The sequence below is a fragment of the Haemaphysalis longicornis genome, unplaced genomic scaffold, assembly GCF_048455015.1.
Source record: "Haemaphysalis longicornis isolate Haplotype H1 unplaced genomic scaffold, Haemaphysalis longicornis Haplotype H1 scaffold_9, whole genome shotgun sequence".
Taxonomy (NCBI): domain Eukaryota; kingdom Metazoa; phylum Arthropoda; class Arachnida; order Ixodida; family Ixodidae; genus Haemaphysalis; species Haemaphysalis longicornis.
In genome coordinates this window covers 5,710,740-5,731,358 of record NW_027526460.1, presented here as the reverse complement: position 1 = coordinate 5,731,358, position 20,619 = coordinate 5,710,740, and the positions used below count along the sequence as shown (strand labels likewise).

The 20,619-nt window shown below is 49.3% G+C and overlaps 1 protein-coding gene across 6 annotated transcripts in view; it reads left to right on the top strand.

Annotated features, from left to right (window-relative positions):
* LOC144152957 (intermembrane lipid transfer protein VPS13A-like) overlaps positions 1–20,619 on the top strand; it is a 139,995-nt gene that overhangs the window by 114,053 nt on the left and 5,323 nt on the right. For all 6 annotated transcript variants that reach the window (XM_077684548.1, XM_077684549.1, XM_077684547.1 and 3 more), the window contains exons 73-78: positions 448–523; positions 12,967–13,052; positions 13,149–13,272; positions 13,945–14,068; positions 14,355–14,421; positions 14,498–14,646. In XM_077684548.1, the coding sequence (XP_077540674.1) occupies positions 448–523; positions 12,967–13,052; positions 13,149–13,272; positions 13,945–14,068; positions 14,355–14,421; positions 14,498–14,646 (626 nt within the window). The remainder of the gene's footprint in view (positions 1–447; positions 524–12,966; positions 13,053–13,148; positions 13,273–13,944; positions 14,069–14,354; positions 14,422–14,497; positions 14,647–20,619) is intronic.

Below are 20,619 nucleotides of genomic sequence, written 5' to 3'. Positions count from 1 at the left end.
TATCGCAGGCTGTCTACAGCCTTGTTGCTCTAACGACATTGGGGCCATAAACAGGGCATTTTGGTGAAGGCCTTGATGGGTCAATTGTGTTCATTACCTGTTTGATAGGGAGGGAGAGCCTTTGAGGTGAAAGGAAAGTCGCAAGGTTAGTGTGTGCCGAACTGAAGAGTTTGGTACCTGGGTGCATACTTCCAACCTGGGTGCTTGTTACTTATAAGCAAGGCAAGGAAGGTCGAAGAACCTCTCAAGGGGAATGCGTAAAGGGGTGAGGGACACAAACACAAAAAAGTGCTTTGAAGTAAAGGAAAGAAAAAAAAATGGAACAACAAGTGACACGTCTTTTAAACTTGGGTGGTAAGTTGTCACACAGATAGTGCTTTTTTTTTTTCAGAGTAAAATGTCGTTCCCCACTGCTGTCCCTCTGAGTGAGACTGTTTCTCTCTGCAGGGATCTATCCAGGGTCCAGAAGAATTTGCCGAGGGCCTGTCCAGAGGGGCGCAAAGCCTGATGGGTCACGTTGTTGGTCAGTTCACTTCATTGTGTGCAATTACCAGCCAGCAAAGGCAGTTTAACACGGGTATATTAAATTATTGCACATATCGAACAGTCTAAACATCTCGTTGGACATCCTACACAAAAGTAAGGCACTTTTTACACTTTTTCCAAGCTCCCGTTCACCAGCACATTCCATATATCGAACACCGTGTCTCAATGCCCCTGCAAGTTTGCTTCTTTTGATGGGGGTGAGGTGATGACGATATCTCGTGTGTGGCGTCTCTTGGGTGGCCTTTGACCATAGGTTGGCAAAACAGAAAGAACTCACTCAAACTCAATCACAATTTTTTTCATTCACGCTGTACTCAATCAAACTCAGACTCAAAAAGCTGGTCTGTTCACAAAATCACTCGTACTCACTCATCAAATACTCATTTGTAATCATACTCACTTGTACTCAAACTCATTTGTCCTCACGAGTATTCGTACTCAATCTGTACTCATGAGTACTCACCCAGTACTCATGAGTACTCAATCTGTACTCATGAGTACTACTCATTCTGCAATCATGAGTACTACTCATTCTGCAATCATGAGTACTACTCATTCTGCAATCATGAGTACTACTCATTCTGCAATCACGAGTACTACTCATTCTGCAATCATGAGTACTACTCATTATGCACTCATAGTACTCAATCTGTACTCATGAGTACTTAATTTGTATTACTCGCGAATAATCAACTTATCTGCACTGTTAGCTAGGTCGTATCTCGAATGAAAGACTAAATAGAAAAAAATAAAATGTTTAATTGATTAGAAAAACACAGGATCGGGCTCAGGGGAGCTCGGGGCTTGTCGGTGCGGCCGTGGCCGTAAACTGCTGTTTTCTGCGTGTCTTCGGGTGGCAGCTTTTGTCGTCCGTTTTCGTTTCCAGGCGCGCTGATACTCTCCTAATCATGCTCCAAATCAGAATTGTGCCTTCCCCCAGGCACAATGAAGCGTTTCTGTAGATTAACGTCCGTTCGTATCGAGATCACTGTCCGCTTATTCACAGATGCTCGATGCTGGCGTTTGTTTTTTGTTGTTCCGGATACTAGAAACTTCATTAGGAGGGTGTTCGTCTCATTGAGCTTCGGTGAATTTCAAATCTGCTTTCTTTTATTGTGTGTGTGCCATGGGATTCACTTCGTCAAACCTGAACTTGACAGTGTTTACGGCGTTGCGTTAGTCGCGCCGCTTCCGTCGGCGATTGTGTTCGTGTAACTCGTCGCGTGCTTGATGCATGTGGGGGCGTAGACGTCCGGTGGCGAGCTGCGCTGTGTAGGGATGGCATAGTTCGGCGTGTTGAGGACGTTGCTTGAATTGACGTGTGCGTTGCGTATGATGCGGGAGCCGATTGGCTTTTCGTTTAGTGTGCGGTAGCGGGGCGTTTTCGTAGGGTGGCATGGCTGATCGGTCAAAGTCATTGCGGCTCCGTGCTCGCAGTTGCCGTGGTTGTTTCGGAAGTGAAACCATTGTGGTGGGGAAGCGGGGGTAGTTCGTGCCGTCCGTTCGGTCCCACATTCCTTGGCGTCGCAAGCGTGACTTCATTTTTAGGGCATTCGATGCCTTCGTCTGGATCGGGTTCATTCGTTGTCGTTTTTGTTGTGTCCGTGTCGTCGCTCAAGCCCTCGTCTTTTGCCCGTTGTTTCGAGAATGCTATAATCGCTATCTCTCCCATACAAGCAGGCTCCGTTCGTCCCGAGTCCGCTTGCTCGCGGTTGCGTCCTCTTGTACGAAATAGTGTTTATCGTGTGAGTCTCGGTCGGAGCGCGGATGCCGGGGATCTTGTTCGTTCTGGCTCGGACATGCCGCATGCGCTGGCCGTGTCGTTGCTCGTCGACGGACCTACCTGCACGAGTGTGATGTCGTTCGTCCGCTGGACTCGGGCTCAAGCAGCGGGTGTCGGAGAGCTCGTACGTTCCGGTAGGGTTGAACCGCGTGCGCTGGGTCTTTTGTTGCTTGTGGCCACGTGATTTCTGAGGTTGTAACATTCGCTGGCCAAGTCGGGATAGCAGCAGCGCGAGCGGAGGATGTCGCGAATAGCAGTTTCTTCTGTGTGTGCTGGCTTGGTGGCGTTCCATGCGCTGTGCATTTCGTTCGCCGTGGTCAGCTCGACTGGTTCAAGTTGGATGTCGTTCGTCACCTCTGGTGCGTTTCGTGCGCTGTGCGCCTCGTTTTATCTAGGACACTCCCCTATAATTGGTGTGTGGTCGTTCGGCACGTATGGTGCATTTCGGGCGCCGTGCGTCTTGCTCGCTTGTCGGGGCCATATCTAAAAATCCGGATGCGATGTCGTTGGCTGCGTGGACCGGCGCCGGGACAGCACGAAAGAGGAACGGGCGAAAGAGGAACGGACGACACTGCAATACCTCGCGCTACTCAGCGCGAAGTTGCAAGTTTCACGGCGCAACCGCCACTAGTACTCCCTCCCTGATGTGTTTACGTCTTGGCTTGCGTGTTCGCCGATCCACACGGCGGACCAAAACGATTATTTGGACCGCGGTCCGCGCATCCCGTGATAAGACGTCACCAGTTCGCGCGCCGCCGTTGGACCGCGCAGGACCGCGGCCTTCGCGGTCCAAATATTCGCCGAGGCTTTTCGGCCCGCAGTCTCGACGGCGGACCACGACATCATAACAGCTGCCGCGTCGCGTGGGCGGAGCCGCATCCAGTTGCGCCAATAGAGAATAGCGCGGGCAGCGCGGCTGTTTCGAAGCGCTCGAAGGAGCCTGTCAATCACCCGCGGTTGGATAAGCAACGGGCTAGGCTTACAATCGCGACGCATACTTCATTCGCGCTTTTTCTTGAGTCCTGACTCTTACTAGTGCGATGTTAGCTATGATTATCACTTTGTTTCACGCATGTGGACCTCAATTTAGGGAAGAGTTCGGTTCCAGCGAGCGGTGACGAGCCGTATGCAGCCCGGATCGCCCCGCCGTCGCCGCTCGTCGTGTCGCCTTCATGCGAACGACGGCGGCGGCTGCGTGAGCACGCCCGCCCGGCTTGCATGCGGGTGGCCGTTATTGTGGGGATGAAAGGTTTCGTGCAGGCTCGTGCTTTACAACATGTTGTCGCGGCCAAACGGCGCCTGTGTTCACCCTTCTGGCTTGTGAGTTCAGACGGTCGGCCATTCGCAGACCGCTCAGCCGGCCCGCCATGTGTGGATGCGCTCTGCTTTGGATCGGACCGCGGCGGACCGTGACGTCTCATCACGTGACCGATTGGACGGCGGACTCGGTCCGTCGTGTGTTCGGGACGCAGGGAAAGGCGTCAGGGTGGCGCGTCGCTTCTTTCTTTCTTTCCAGGGATGCTATCACGGTGCCAGGAAAGGAGCTGAGGGCAACAGGCAATGGGATGCCTCTCATTGGTCGATGGCGTGGGTTAACCGAGGTCAGCAAAACAAACAAACAAACAAAAAAGCGGATTTTTCGCCGCCTTGTGCCACCGGTTGCACACTCTTTCTTTGTACTTTCACGCTCGCGCTCCCGGTGCCGGCGCGCCAACGAGGCGGCTCAGCGAAGAGGGAAAAAAAAATCGCCCTTCAGATGCATTTCTGACTCCGTGCTCTGGTGTTTATTTTTTTTTTTCTTAGTTTCATGACGTACAGTTCCCGTAATAGCTCGAAAGCGCGGCAACGTTTAGTCGTTGTGTGCTCCATTGTACATATAAATAATGCACTGTCGACGCCCGTAGCGTCAGAAAGCGCACGGCTGTTAGCCAAGCTTGTATGGCTACGGTTCCGTGCATAATTCATGTCTGTAAATAAGAACTCCCGAGACTCCATGTGTCTTCGAAGCGCGCGGGGTTGTAGCCTGAGACTTTCACTTTCATATCACTTTCGTATTTATGTCTGGGTTTAAATATCCCTGTTTTATTTTTGTTGAACAAAGCTGATAAATAGGAAGCATGGTACCAGCTTTAGTAGCGAGGGAATATTTTGCCAATATGAAGCCCTCGATTGAGGATTCTTTTAACTTTTGGCCGAGCGGCTGAATCGCGGGGCAGTTGGCCAGTTGTAGAGAGGGCACATTATGTACATAAAGCTACTTAACGGTGACCCCAGTAGCTCCCATGTATACAGCGGGGCGTGATATTAAGTTGCAATAATAAATTATCTTTATGACAGACACAGACAGACAGACTGACAGGCCAACATTGTCCCGCTCAAGTGGCCAAAGAAAGGCTATCGTCTTTAAAACCAGCTGGAAAGAGACGCTGCCGCCACTGTTCCGCATTCAGCGAACATTGCGCAACCGTACCCCTCGCAAGCGCCGCCAGCCCGCAATGTAACAGATAAACAGAAAGACGAAAACCGGCTACCGCGCGAAAAGCCAAAGAGGGAAGTCCCCCCGCGAGAAAGGGACAGGACAGGGGCGCTACGCGTCGTTGTGTCTATTTCCGTTAACAGCACGGTCAAAACCCCCACGGGTCTGACCTTAATCACTTATTTTTGTGTGCGTGTGTGTGCGGTTAACCAGAGCGCCCGACACAAATTTGCTGCACCTGGCGACACGACGACGGTGGGCCCGATTCGCGCCTCGGTCAAACAGCTCGCGGCAGACGTGCCGCGACTTGGCGGCACACAGCGCCGCCGAGTCTACTCTCCTTTTCCCATCGAGACGGCCGCACCAAATCATGCCTGGGACGACCGGCCCGAAAAAGACATGCAGCAAGTAGACCCTGGAGACGGCGCCGCTGAGTAGCCTTCCCTTTCTTGTCGTGGCTCGGCTGACGCAATCCCTTCGCTTTCAAACTGCGGCAAGTGATAGTCCTGATTGGAAAGATTCGAACTGCACGCGGCTGCGGCGGAACCCCGGGGGATAAAACCAGCCCTGAAGCAGCGGCTGTGCAGGGGCATTTCATTGGAGGCACTGAGTTGAGAAGTGCTATCGCCTTTGTGCGAGCCATGTAACACTCTTGCTACCTTTGTATATAGTGTATATAAATGCAGCTTAAAATCGCTGTCGGCTCGACAACTTCATCGCTCTGCTCTGCGCCGCGTCGATGACGGACTGAGCAGGGCAACGTCGCAACAGTGGTAACTGAGCAGGAATGGCCCAGTCCAAACAGTGTGCGTGTGTGTTCGGGGGGGGGAGGGTGGGGAGGGGGGGGCGTGGAGGGGGTATCGCTCGCAGTCGAGGGCCGCAGGGCACCCAGTTGCTGCCGGTGCTTGGCAGCCGTTCCAGCAGTGTCGAACTGCGCTGCCGTGCTTCGTGCACTCGAGAACAAAGTTTGCAGACGCGTTTTTTGGAGGCGTGATAGCTTGCACTGACGTCACTGTATTGCCGTGTTGGTTGGTTGGTTGCACCGTGGAAATCTGCAGCTCTTATCTTGAGCAGTGCGGATGAAGCTGGCAGCGATCGATCAAAAAAAGCGGTGGCGTCGTTATGTGCAATCCACATGTTTTACGAGATGTCCCAGCGTCTGGCGTTGGCGTTCATCACTTCAAAACGATTCCTTCACGAGGCCTCCCACAGTGCGAGCTTAAACTCGACAGTAGCTGCTAGCGAGGGGTGTGCGCCCGCCTGTAAACAGTAGTGAAGGGTAGGGGAATAACAACCACCGAAATTCATCATCATCGTCAGCGTCGTCATTACACAGTGGCATAAACGAGAAGCGGCGAATGGGGTTGCCACTCGAAAGTAAAGCCATTCGAAAGCAAAACGCTCCTCCAGCGGCAAGATGCCAGAGCTCTGCGACAAAATATGTGAGGCTAAACAAGGCGTCTCACGCGTTCAACTGGATATTATGATGTCCGATTCACAACTCACAAACGTACTTAGGTGTACCCGGATATTTTATTTCCATTGCTGGGGCAAATTCCAGCGCCGCGGTTGCACGGTGGGGCTGTATGCTCACTTGTAAATGGCACTACACGAGACCATATTACTAGCGAACCTGAGCAAAATGTTTCAAAACGGGAACCTAATAAAACCATATGAGCGCACGTACATCAGCCAAATTGTCGCTTCAATACACACAGCGAAATGGTGCGGACAATTTCGGTGACACAAACGTTACAAACCACGTAGTCGGTTTGACGCGAGTTACGTAAACTAACTGCGACTGTTGAAATGAGCGGTTCGGTTCACAAAACGACTACACAGCGCGACATGCGTCTACGGAAACTTCTGAAAACCGAAAAAGAGGGATTTCAGTACGCCTAATGCGTCCATTGTTAGCAGCCTCCACCACCTCTCCCCTAAAACAACTGGAAGGGAGCACGCGCAATGAAGCCGCCATGCGTTCACAGGCCGCGTCAACAAAAATAACTGCGGCAGTCAACAAGTGCCGTAGAAGAGCAACTGCGGCCGCGTTTCCCGCCGGGCCCTCACCCCCTCGTTTTTCCCTCTTCACCGTGACCCCTTTGGAAGCTACCGCCGCGAAACGCTTACAGCACCAAACATGGACGGGGAAAGGGGGGACGTGCAGTTTTCGTTGTCTAATTTTGACATCCTTGACAGTTAAGCTGCACAGCGGCACTGCTAATGTTTGCGACTCGTACACGCGCGTCCAAACTCGAGCTCGTGATAAAACTTGCTTGCAGTACTGTACTCACGAGTGCACATAATCAAGAGTGCAAGCGGTCGCAAAACCAGTATTCATGAGTATTGTACTCATGAGTACTATGTACTCATGAGTACTGTGTATTCACGAATACTGTGTACTCATGAGTACTGTGTACTCATGAGTACTGTGTACTCATGAGTACTCATGAGTACTATGTACTCATGAGTACTATGTACTCATGAGTACCTGTGTACTCATGAGTACTCATACTCATTAGTACTCAAACTCGTGAGTACTCATACTCATGAATGCTGTACTCATGAGTACTCATACTCATGAGTAGTGTACTCATGAGTACTGTACTCACGAGTAGTTGACTTACCCCTGTACTCACTCGTCATCATACTCACTTTTTTTTTCTGGGTGTGTACTCACTCATCATCGTACTCGCTCGTGAGTTTGAGTACAAATGAGTACAAATGAGTGTACTCACGAGTGAGTACGCCGACCTATGCCTTTGACACCTGCTCACTGTGCTAGGATGGGATAGCCGTATGGCAGCGAGAACACGGGCAGTGATTGGGTGTGAAAGGGGGGAGGGGGAAAGCTGGAACAGGGTGACCAGCATAGAGACTGGCATGTCTGTTTTGTTCGTGGCACCGTGTCTTCAGAGCCATGGTTGCAAAAAATACATATATATATATATCTGCAGAAATTCAGAGAATTGTTTACTAATGTGTAGCATTCTTATGCCATTTGTCTTGAGTGTGAGTTCTTTGCAGCCAATTTTTTGGGTTTTTCTTAATCCCGTCCGACCAATTATCTCCATTTACGCTATTGTAATGATCACAGGTGGAACTTCCGCGAAATCTGCATTATTGTGGAAATGCAGGGCTTTACACGGTTTGCCATTTTCCGTAATTTTGTATATTTTTTCTTTTTTTTTGTTTTTCAAAATTTCACTCGACCAATGATCTCCATATTTGCTATTATAACAATTACAGGTGGAACTTCCTCAAAATCAGCATTATTGTGGAAGTGCAGGGCGTTACATGGTCCTGGCTGTGGGGAGTACTCACCAAAGAATGCTACGCATTAAAAAAGAAAAAAAAAAAAACTGGAAGAATTTCGGTTTAGCAACGAAGATGTACATCATTTGACGGGTGGAGGCCAGTGAAGAGAAGTCATTGTTTGCAAAGGCGTTCGAAATCCCTCGCAGTGTTTCTAAGTGCAATACTGCATAGCAAAGCTGTTGTAAGGCAAAGGCAGTGCAGTGTGGCTGTTGTGGACAAGTCATGTGCGCAGCTGGTTCCGCGAAGTGGCTTTGTTGCGGTTCCAGATGAGAGGTGTTCGGTTACCAAAGAGTGCCTTGAGAGTGGGTTTAGAAAGTGGTCAGAATTCCCATGCGCCAGTGCAGATTGCACAACAGCATGAGTTCGTAGGTTCTGACTACAACATGCAAGCAGTGGCAGATTGCAAGGATGGGACGATTGCTGCGGGGATCGCTGATGCCGAAGCAGTGGACCCCACTTGTGACCCTAACGACGTTCCCAACTGCCTACCACAGCCGAGTTCGTGTCATCATTCAGCGTAATCTGCCGCTGCGGCGGTGCAGCGGAGGGCACTGGACTTTCTCACTAGATGACGTTAGTAAGCTTGAAGACAGTTTGGTGAACTTGGCGCAGAAGACGCAAGCGAAGCTCACGGGCTTTTTTCATGTCAAATAAAGCGTGGTGGTCATCGCGCTGTGTTTCAAATTTTCAGTGCTTTGAGAAACAAATCGGTAGTCTACCGCTTGTTGCTATCTTGGAAAGCTCTCAGTTATGTGTGGAATCGTCAGATAAGCTTCCAATGGACAAATTTTGTACCGTAATTACCTGATTCGAACGCGCACCCGATTTTCCTGGCAAAAAACCGAAAAAACTTGCACCTCCAATTGTAACGCGCAAGGAACTTTGTGAGCAAGAAAAACGAATGCGAGAGAAACGGGCGATTGATTTCCCGAAGTAATCTCACTCATCTCACTCCTCGTCGCTCTCCGAGAGCTCCTTGTCGCCTTCCGCTGGCCGCAACATCTCGTCATCGGGGTCGTCAAGCGCGTTCGCGATGCCACACTTCTGAAAGAACGTTCAACCATGTTCGATGGGATCGTGGCCCACGCCTCGCACGCCCATCCCGCGTGCTTCTCCAGAGGCGTATGCTTCAGCCAACCGCTCGTTGTGAACACGTGGGAGCCGCTCGTAAGCCGCGGAAGCGGCGCACCTTCATTGCCGCTGCTGCCATTGCTGTTATCAAGCATGCAAGTGGAATAATTTGACAATTTGTGTTACCGCCGATAGAAAAGCCTAGGCACCTAGATCCGAAAAATTGTTGCTAAAAGCTTTGGCGCCATCTTGAGATGGCAATGGCGATGGGTGGAATGAAATTTTAGCTGTTTCGGCAGTTTCGGTTTTGTATCAGATTTTAACACGCATGCGATTTTTCGGCGTATTTTTGCGGAAAAAAGGTGCACGTTAGAATCGGGTAAGTACGGTATTTTGAATTATCGATATACAGTGTAGACCACTTATAACGTGTGCTGTGGGAGCTGCGAAAATCCGCACTATAAGCGGTACCGCACTATAACCAAAACATGAGTGAATCCAACCATATCGCAAGCTACCTTTCAATCATTCTTTGTTTATCATCACTCACACGAGCGCCACTTAAAATCGAAGATACAATCTTTATTTCATCTTTTTTTTTTTCTCCGCATCAGACACTGCTGCACCGACTAAACCCCGAGCGCAGCTTTAACTTATACTTTGTGTTTATGCTTTTGATGGGTCTGCGTTTATTAGTGCTTAGAAGAACGGATGCCGCAGAGAGGGAAACAGCCCAGCTTAATTAAGCCGGTGAGGCAACGCAATAAGTATGCAAGGCGTACTTTTTTTTTTTTTTTTTTTTCTCCTTCACCCGCAACTAGCATTCGAAATGCCGAAGGCGGTTGCTCATAAGCGCAACGTACAGGTAGTGGAAACCTCTGGTGTCGCGGCTCGACTCGCAATCTCCAGATGTTCGAAAAGTAAAAGGGTGGTTGCTTTTCTGCACAACATTCTAATCGCAACTCGCCATGCCCAAAGAGGAGGGGGGGGCTCGCTATCTATCTTTAGAGGTGTGCAGAGAGCAAGGGAAGTTGTGGTTATCCCACAAGTGCTACCGTAATTACCCGATTCTAACGCGCCCCCGATTCTAACGCGCACCCTATTTTCCTGGCAAAAAAAACGAAAAAACTTGCACTTGCGATTGTAACGCGCACGGAACTTTGTGAGCAAGAAAAACGAATGCGAGATAAACGGGCGATTTATTTCTCGAAGTAATCTCACCCATCTCCCTCCTCGTCGCTCTCCGCTGACGACAACATCTCGTCCTTGGTGCCGCCAAGCGCGTTCGCGATGCCACACTTCAAACGAACGTTCAACCATGATCGATGGGATCGTGGCCCACGCCTCGCACGACCATCCTACGAACTTCTCCAGAGGCGCACGCTTCGGCCGACCACTCGTTTTGAACGCGCGAGTGCCGCTGCTGCCATTGCTGTTATCAAGTGCGCAAGTTGAACGATTTGACAATTTGTGTGAACGCCGATAGAAAAGCCTGGGCGCCTATGCTTCCTGCGTCCGAAAAATTGTTACTAAAAGCTTTGGCGCCATCTGGAGATGGCGATGGGCGAGACGAAATTTCCGTTGTTTCGGCAGTTTCGGTTTTGTATCCGATTCTAACGCGCATGCGATTTTTCGACCTATTTTTCCGGAAAAAGGGTGCGCGTTAGAATCGGGTAATTACGGTAATAGGGTTACCACCTTCCCGGTTTTCGACCGGCCCGACCGGTTTTTTAGACAGCGGGCCGGTTGCCGGTCCGTACTAAAACCGGCCGTCATTAGCCGGTTTTTAGGCCATCGTGCCGCGATTATTTATTTGTTTGGCATTTTATAAGCTTTAATTCAGCAACTACGACGATAAATAGGTGTCGGCAAGCTGCGCAAAGACACGTGAGCAGAGAAAATATGCGGGGGAGCGCGGGCGAGATGCAAAAAAGAGCTTTTAATCGGAATGACGCCCGGGGCGATTCAAGGCCGGAGCGGGACAACGCCGTGCCTTGAGTATTCATATAAGTGGCTTAACGCCATTTGACCCCGGTTTCAGAGGCGCTCTGGCCGTCAGCCCCTTGCGACGTCTCGACGACAAATCCGCTTTACTTCCAAGCTGTTCGAGACACTGGGGGCTGCTAGTGTGGGGATTGGCAGCCCCTTTGGAAATTATCACGGTCATAATAGGACCAGAATGGAGCATGTAACCATCACGGTATCAAGCTCCCGATCTTAGCTTAATGGACGAAGTATGTGCGGTTTCTTTTCAGGGCAGAACATTCAGAGCAATAACCAAAATTTCAGTAACTTTCAGTACAAACGTTATGTTGATTCCTCTCTAGGAATACGCTACAATCCATGTGGCATTGCATGTCATAAAACATGGTTTCTTTTTTTTTTCACCGCAAATTCAATCTTCTAAATACTACCCCCCCACCCCCTTCCCCCAAGGGCCAGTTCCTATGTGCTAACGATAAACACGAACTGAAGGGTGCCTATTTTCTGTCTAAGTTAGAGGAGAGAAGGGAGCGCCGGCTGCGTCAATATGGCTAAATCCACCGTTCTTCTTTCTTTTCTGTGACCCCAAGACGGTGCCCCAGCAGGGGACCCGCCAATCAACCGCCCTCTAAACGGCATTGCGCTTTGGGCAACCGCATTACCAGCGGGACGCAAGAAGCAGCAAGTGTCTCGTTTCGATCGAATACCAGGCAGGGCGTTAGGAGGACTCCTTCATTTCACCTCGTGTGGTGGTCACAGCCATCTCATATTATCTTCTCTCGCACGGCGCGAACCGAGTGCGGAACACACTCTTTACGGCAGCTCTGTCGAGTACAAGTCTTCATTGCCCACGCTCCCCCTGTCTCAAGGGCAGAGCGATGCGCGCTTTACAACTTACCAACGGTGGCTCGAGGCCAGCAGAAATGCACAAGGGCGGATCGGTCAGCTAACGACCCGCAGTGAGTTCATTTCACAGGCTGTTATGTTCGAATCGGGCGTGGGCACACTTTACTGATAGCAATATCCGTGGGTGGAGAACGGGAGATTGGCAGGTCAGGCGGGTCGCGTAACTGCGTGCAGTGCATCTTGTTTCTTTTGCCGCTTCAAATGAAGGGACTTTAGCTGCTTCCTGCCAGGTATATTGCTTGCAGAAACGCTCACCGTCGTAGGAGGTTATTGACTTCACTAATTGCGCACCGATGCTTTTTGGAAACGTGAAACCATCATGGCTGACTGAACAGTGAGGGAAGCAGCCTGCCCCGCAGGGTGTAAAAGCTGTAGTGTTTTTTAGTTGTGATGAGCTCATGGAAAGCTTTGTTTATTTCATGTGCTCAACCACTTTGGGACTGTTTATTTCAGGAAAACATCTATAGGTTTTTCTCCCGTGAGCTCTCGCTGTTCACAACTTTCGCGACGTCACAAACTGTAGTACCCAAAAGCATACGGGGCATTGTCACCTGTTTTCACATTTCTGGCGTTTTCTGCTTCATTTAACATCTGCTAGTTGCAAGAATGGTGTATTTAGGTTTTCGGCACCGTAATCTATCTATAGAAGCCAACTTGTTTTTACCCTTTAGTGTCCCTTTAAAGTTTGATATATCCAGGATATATCCTGTACAAGGGAAGCTGGTACAGAGTGATTTTCCATTTTTATAAGGGGCACACCCTTAATTCAGTGAAGGTGAAAATTTCCTCATCAGTCAAAATTACGCCCCTAGAAAACAGTACCTGTGCTGCTAGTCGTATGTACTCGCACTCTTTGTACACGGCACGTGCGCCCATGTTGCAGGAAGCTCTGCCGGCTCTGTCGCATTGATCACGGGCTCTCTGGGACAAGCTTTGGCCGTGCTTTCCTTTGACGAGGACTACCAGAGAGTGAGTGTGTGCCCGGTCTCCCGGTTTGTGATCACTGGCTTGACCACGTTCGTTCCCAGCGCCTGAGCAGCCGCTGCACTCTTTCTCTCGGCCCAGAAACGGCGGCTGAGGATGGAGCAGCATTCGAGCTCCCTGCCCGAGTCCCTGGTCACGGCTACCAAGGGGTTCGTCATGGGCATTCTGCTGGGCGTTTCGGGAGTGGTGATGAACCCTGTCACAGGTATGCTGGGGCGAGCAGTGCAGTCCAGACAATCTTTTGTGGTGCCTGCTCTGTGAAGTGGTGAAGCGTTGAGTTCATGAGACATAATGGAGTAAATAATAAACAAGTAGCATGTAGCTCATGCTTTATTGAATTATTCAATGCTGCTGTTGTCCAGAGGTTACTTGTAGCCAGGTTTGACCACTAACCCCCGAGTTTTCTTTTGAGAATAGTAGCCAAACAAATATTTCTAGCTCCATGCAATTACTTAATTTCTGATGCTTCAAACAGGGTTCCAACGTTGACTGTAAAAGTTAAAATGCTCTCGTGCTTGGGGGAGAGGGGGGAGGTTTACTTGCAAAGCTGGCCATGGGCTAATCTCTGTGACTGAACTATTCTGTGTCAGCATATTACAGTCAACTCTTCTCAATGCGATCCTGGGGTGATCTTGAAAATTTTGGTCAAATTAAGCAGAGAACTGAGTAACCGAGGCTGCTATACATAGCTCTCATGCACCGACCAGACATAATTAAGCCATGAAATTGGATGAACCAAAATTGCATTGAGGAGAGCTGAATATGTAAGAGTGCTCTGCGCATATTTTCTGTTCTTTGTTTCTCATTATTTGCTCTTACGAGTTTCACATCATACAGATCGTAAACAATTCCCGTATGTTGGGGGGATTCTGTCCAGGTGCTCAGTTGGAGGGTCTCGAGGGATTCTTCAAGGGCATTGGCAAGGGGCTCCTGGGCCTGATCACCAAGCCGACGGGTGGAGTCGTCGACATGTTCAGCATAGCCTTTGACGGAATCCGCCGGTAAGTCTTTTTTCCTGCACTAAACTCTGCTCCTCAAGTTGTCACTCCATCTTGTTTGGAGACTGCTCTGCGTAAAATTTCCCCACAAGCTTGTCCATTTCGCCGTGACCCCTTTTCCCAGTGATCCTGCTCTGTGGGGCCTTGTTTTTGTTCTTGTGAATTACCTTGTTGCCACCTTCTTGGCTCCTCAGCTTCACTGTGCACATATTGTGGGTGGAATTACAGCCAGTCATTTCTTTGACTGTTCAGTTGAGGCCCCTGTGTCTCGTCTCATTTCACCCTGCAGGGCTGCAGAGATGGGCAAAGGTGTGGTGGTGCGGCAGCGGCTACCCAGGTTCATCAACCCAAACCTCGTGAGTGCCTCTCGTGCACGCCTCCACACGTGGGCGTGCAGTGGTACCGACACGAGGTGCCCCCCGTGCGGTGCAGGGGCTGCAGCCGTTCTCGCAGTACCAGGCCACGGGCTACCGGCTGCTCCTGCAGCTGAGCAAGGGCCACTACTCGCTCACCGACACCTACTGGGCACATGCGCCCCTGGGCAGGGACGACAGGGCCAACATCGCCATGGTCACCGACAGGTAAGAACTTAGTGTGCACATAACAAGCTCTCCCTGGCCGCTTTTGATGATGGTGGTTGGTGTTTAATGGCACAAGGCCAACGAGGGAAAAGTGCGCCAGAGAAGAAGTTATTCAATGGTTGAAAAGAAGTTATTATCACAAAAAGGTAGGTATGAATGAATAAATTTATTATAGAAAGGATGGCACTCTGGCCTGTTGGGGGAAATAGGGAAATGGCTTCAGGGTCGATAAAGCTTAAGTATAAAAACGCGTAAATCGGACATAGTAAAATCAATTAAAGATAATGGTGATGGCTAGTGTATAGGGCCAGATTTGATTATGCTTGACAGGAAATGAGGTTACCTCTGACAAATACTTAAACATGCGTTTCACAGCCCCGCCACTTTTGCCTTTCTCAGAGGGGACCGACCCATTTGGGAGTGCTGGTATTGGATTCGGGGATAATACCTGTCTCCCTGTAAAGGACACTTTGGGCACGTTGTTTTCACAAGCATACCGGTGTTTCTTTACTAGACCATGAAGTGAATTTGTCAAGCTCTTATTTGTCGATACATTTGTGCGAGTAAATTCGTGTATTTCGGTAATAGTACTTAGTGTAGTCCGTAGCCCTTTATTTTGTCTGTAATTGGGTGGCCAAAGGAAAAACAGCATGCTCCGTTCACGGCCGCCATTCCAGCTATTGCAGCCATGTCACACTGGCTTGCAAAGTACTTTCATGCTATCTCAGCCTTCAAAATAATTGATTTTTACCTATTCCATGGGAAACATCAATTTTTTTGCTTGTTCAAGCTCAAATTGTGCATGTTGAACATGTTAGCAATCGGCTGAATTCAGCCCTGCAAACTTGCCAGTGTGGGCACTGTGTGGGGAGAATGGCACCTTTGAAAGCACTGCTGATTTCAAAGAGCATGTATGTTGGCCTAGTGCCTAGAATATACTGGCTAGTGTGTTGACCGCGGCCTCCTGGGAGGCACCGCAAGCGATGAATGCTGGTGGCCACCACACATGGTGCTGCCAGGCGGGAGGGCGCAGGCCACGCCGCCTTCGCAACCTCAGCAAGAGGGCTGCTGCATTTTTGCTTTCATTCAACAGATGACGTCTGTTATGGAGGAATCTGACTACAGCCTTGAGGGTTCGTTTCGAGACTTCGACTAAGAAGTGCACATTTAGCTATTGCTGCTTGGTCTATGAAGTTCAGCAAAACTTTAAGTTTTGATCACCCCGTTCTCTCTAGCGCCGTTTGAACAGTATAGGCTTTCTTTATAGTACACACGTTGAGGCAACTTTTTTTAACAAAGTAAAGGTGAAGTGTGCCAGCTATTCTAATTGACTTTTAAATGTAAGCATGTTGTGGGCCAAAGCAAATTTGGTGCTTGCAAAATGCACAGGTCTACTCCTCATCAGACTTTGTAGATATCACTTTTAAGAAAAATCATACCTCTGTAAGAAGTGTATTTTCTTGAAGCACCCTTTATTCCACCTTTACCACAAATGTTTGTCGAGGAAACTCATTTGATTAAGGAATGGGCCTCTTTGCAGGAGAACATGCATATTTAGCCCTCTCCTCTTGGGGTGCGCCGGGGCACACCAAGCAAAGGCTTTCCAAACATTGCCATCGTTTCAGTGAAAGTGTTCGCGAGGTTGTCTTCAACTGCAGAATAGGTGCAAGTTTATAAATCCGCTTGCACAGGTGGCATTATCCCAATCATTATTCATGTCACTGGAATAGATCGCGATGTTGAAAAATGGGTGGAGGCTCACTCTGGTGGTCGGCAGTCGTTGTCCAGCACCGTTTTGTGAACCACCAGCACTTGCTGCTCCAGAACTACAGCGTGTGGGGCACTTTTTAATTGCAGGAGTGCCGAACGTTGCTGGCACCAGATCCCTGCAGGGCTCACCGATTCGGCAGTCTTGAAGGGACACTGATGTAAACTTTGCGGGATTAATAGCGCAAATTGTAGTCTGCAGTCTCTACTAGGCCATGTTTCGACCATTTTCACTGCGTTTACGCGACTTTCTACAGTAGAAAAATCAATGTGAAAGTGCTGTCCCCCTCCCTGCACCCTGCTTGCCAATTTCATGGCGTTCCATATGACGTCAGAACAAGATGCTCTGGCTTGACAGATCGCTGCACACTGCACAGATCGCTGGCCCTCCGACAGAATCGCTCAGCCCAGCGTTCAGTGGGTTGGCCACCGGCGGGTTGTCGCAATTCATTCGCTCAGTTGAAACACTAAGCCACGACACATTTGTGCCTGGAAGTGTGTGCCTTTAGTTAGTTTGTAGGCTGTATCAAGCACTAAGTCCAAGTAGCTCCACACAAGCGCACATGCAACGCTTTGCTGAAAAATCTAAGGCCAATTGGAGGTGAGAGAAGAGTCAGCGAAGTGAATATAGGTACTAAGGAATTAAAATGAACTTTTTTGCGCTAAGGAACTACCACAGCGGCCAGCAGCACGATCACACATTTGCGATCTCTTTTCTGCCCAATGAATGCAGTCGCTAGAGACGAGATATTTGTGAGAATTTGGGGGACGCTTACTCATGAGCGTTATTCAATAAATAAATAAATAAACAGGCTGTAGAATATATGCTTTATATTTCCACTTTTCGCAGCACTGGCTTATGGCCAAGGGGTCTGGAGCCGGTGTTTTGCAATTCACAAGTTCAAATCCTTCATAGAGATTTTTTGAAGTTGACTTATATTTGTTTTTGGGCAATGTTTTCTGAATTGAATTCACCATTTTTGCACTGCAACTTCAATTGCTCCTCGAGCAAGTTCACAGGACGCATGCAGACTAACACTGACGTGCTGGCGAGTTCTCGTTGGCATGGTGTTGCCATAAGCACCAACTGCTTGTGGGCACAGTCCCGAATTGGCCGACCCTTGGCATCGTGTGAACAGGCCTATTACAATAGAGGTACGAGCCAGGCAAGCTCCAAAGGGGGGGGAGCGCATTGCATTTGAACATCTCCAGTGACGCGTAGGATGTTCATCCACTGTGTACACTATTCCAAGCTGTGGTGGTAGGCTTATCTGACGCATTTTGTAGCCGAAAGTGTGGCAGAAACGTGGTACGTCGATTTCTGAGGCTGCCTATGTCGGCACACCCTTTGAAATTGTCTGAGTACAGCATCCCCCTCCTCCCCTCCTTTCAACCTTTCTTGCATCCATTCTATCTACACAAAGCATCAATATACAGCGAGAATTGCCAAGATACTGTTTAAACACGCGCTCTCTTCCTCTTCCCCGCGCCCCCTTCAATGACGTATAACACCCCATGAAAAATATTTCTGGCTATGCTAGTGGTTTACAACGATACTGAACATGCATGAGCTCAATACAACTGCACTAAAAATACTTTTTTCAAACCCCCACAGCTGTCGTTAGCTTCTATATTTTCTTTTGATGCTTTGTTCCCGTTCTGCAAGCCGCGTGACATCGGATAAAGCAGCAAACATGGAAACGCGCTCAGCACAAAGCATGTTTTCTATTTTCACTGTCGCTTTGGCTTTATCACTTTTTGTACAGCTGCACAAAGCTGTTTTAGCGATAGGCACGGAAAAACGAGCAGAAATTCAGTCCACAATTCTTTGGCACGGATGCACTGTAGGCAACGTGGGACTATGGGGGGCCAGTGTGGCATACAGGGGGTTCCACCACACCTGCGAAATGACCCGGAGAGGTTTGCGGCATCCATGAGGGACGCCACGACAGGCTCGACTCACCGACAAGGTGACAACAAGCTCCGTGGGCCAGGACGAACCTGGAGATTTATTGGCCGAGTGGTACAGCGCATACTGATTGCCTCGACAGGGCTAGAACTACACTGTATCAATGCGTGCCCGAGGCACAGCCTCAAGCAGGCTGCACTGGCCGAGGCGACATGTGGCCTGCTGGCGAGGTAGGGATAGACCTACCTTGCCCGTCCGATTGGGGTTAGGGGCCCCGCTCCGGACCAGTGGCGGCGAGGGTGTGGACGAGCCGCATTTCCCCGCATTCCCAATTCTCGATCCTCTAGCTCCGTCCTAGTGTTGCCATCTAATTCTGACCACAAAACCCCACACCCCTCAAGGAAAAGTTCTACATCGCCTTTGCACAATATCATTGGTGTCCCTATGCTCTGCCCTATGCTAAAAAACGACTATTTTGTGACATTTAAGTCAATTTACTTGTAATTTTGTGTTTACTTTAGTTATTTCTTGTAATTCTTATTTCTTTTTATTCTAATGCTTTGAAGCTGTATAAGTTTCGGTTTCACAATATCATATGTGCAGACAAATCCGAAATTTTTTGTCTGCACAGCTAGTGTTCCTTGTTGCCTTCTTGAGTTACTTTTTCGGCCGGCGTTTTCGTCACCTACACGCGTGCCCCGTGAAGTGCTTCATAGCAACGTTTTGGCCGGTGTCTTTCGTGTCTAAGCAATAATGCACACATCAGGTGCATGGTGTGGGGCCTCCACGTGCAGCCAGGGTTCTTGTGCTCACCAATTCAAACCATTCTCATAGAATAGTTACAGAAAATAGCTGTAACTCTTGTTTAATCAAAGCTACCCAGAAACACATAATTCCGCTGAGTGGTACACGACGGCTCTAACAGTACCCAGAGTTTCAAATATTTTCATGATTACGTAGTTCACAATGTAGTAGTTTGTAAATCGCCTTCTGCTGTCAATATACAGGCTCCTACGGGAGAGAAACAGACGTCGCCATGTTTGTCCGCTGCTATAAAACTAGAGTCCTTCCCAGTTTTATTAACCTACAATTATATATAGAAATCATGCTCAATTGCACATTACAAATAAACATGGTTTGCTTCGCTCACTGCTTGGACTGCGCCCAGCTTTGCTGGTCATTCTTCTTCACGGAGTGGAAAGACGCTGGATTTCTTAATCATTTATCGTCGGCTTTCGAATCACTACCTCTATGTCATGTTAACGATGGGCATATACTAATGGTGTGACATAACCGCGGTTTATGGCATTATACACTATACATTAGTATAGAACAACATGCTGATAGTCACTCTTTCCTCCATGGTGGGGATAGGGAACATTGCATTCTTAATTGTGACGTCTTCCCCCTCTGCATGCATGCCGCTCGTGCTCTGTCCGCTATAATGACATTGTCCGTAATATGTACACTGCGGATCGAGCTGCAGAAACACAATCCAGCAGCTAAAGTTGGCATCGTAACCTGTTACATGAAGGAATAATTAGTCTTTTAGCAGCTTTATTTCACTTGGGATTGGAAGTCCAACAAGAAAACTCAGAATTACCCTACACCTGGCGGAACAATGGGTGAATGGCCCTACGGCCCTACGACGAGAGGAAAAATTACAAAACCGCCTGCATGTAGGGTGAAAACCCTACAGTTGGCAGCACTGCTCCCTCCCAAGAGAGCAGCGAAGAAAGGAGGGACGGCGGCGGGGGGCTGGGTAGTGCTCGCCGACGCGTCGGCCCGCGAGTCGATGCAAGGTGTGACAAAGGTCGCGGGCGGGCACGCAGCGGCTGAAGGTTGCGTTTGTGGGAAAAGGAAACGGGGATCTAAAGGATCCCCACAGCACGCGTGCGCACAACCGATGCAGTCAGCACAGAACTTGTGGGAGGGACCGGTGGAAGGTTTGCATGTGCAAACACCCAACGGAAAATACGCCCACAAGCAGTTTACACACGCGCGCACAAGACCAACTTTCAGACTTCCCAAGTGAAAAGGCCGCACTGTGTGCTGAGGCAGCACCCTCCCGCCAAGCGGCGCCATCGTTGGGCTTTCATTGCAAATGCCCCACCCGTTCCCATAGCGCAGCCCTTGTGCTCGTCACACTAGCTAGCCTCTATCCAAGGCACAATAGTTACACTCTAAAGGATAGCCTGTCGCGTGCACTTGGTTGGCTACAGCTGCAGATATAGTGGCTACAATAGCACTCTCTTTATAGTGGAGTCTCCAGCGGCGCTAGCTGTGTGCCACTTTCT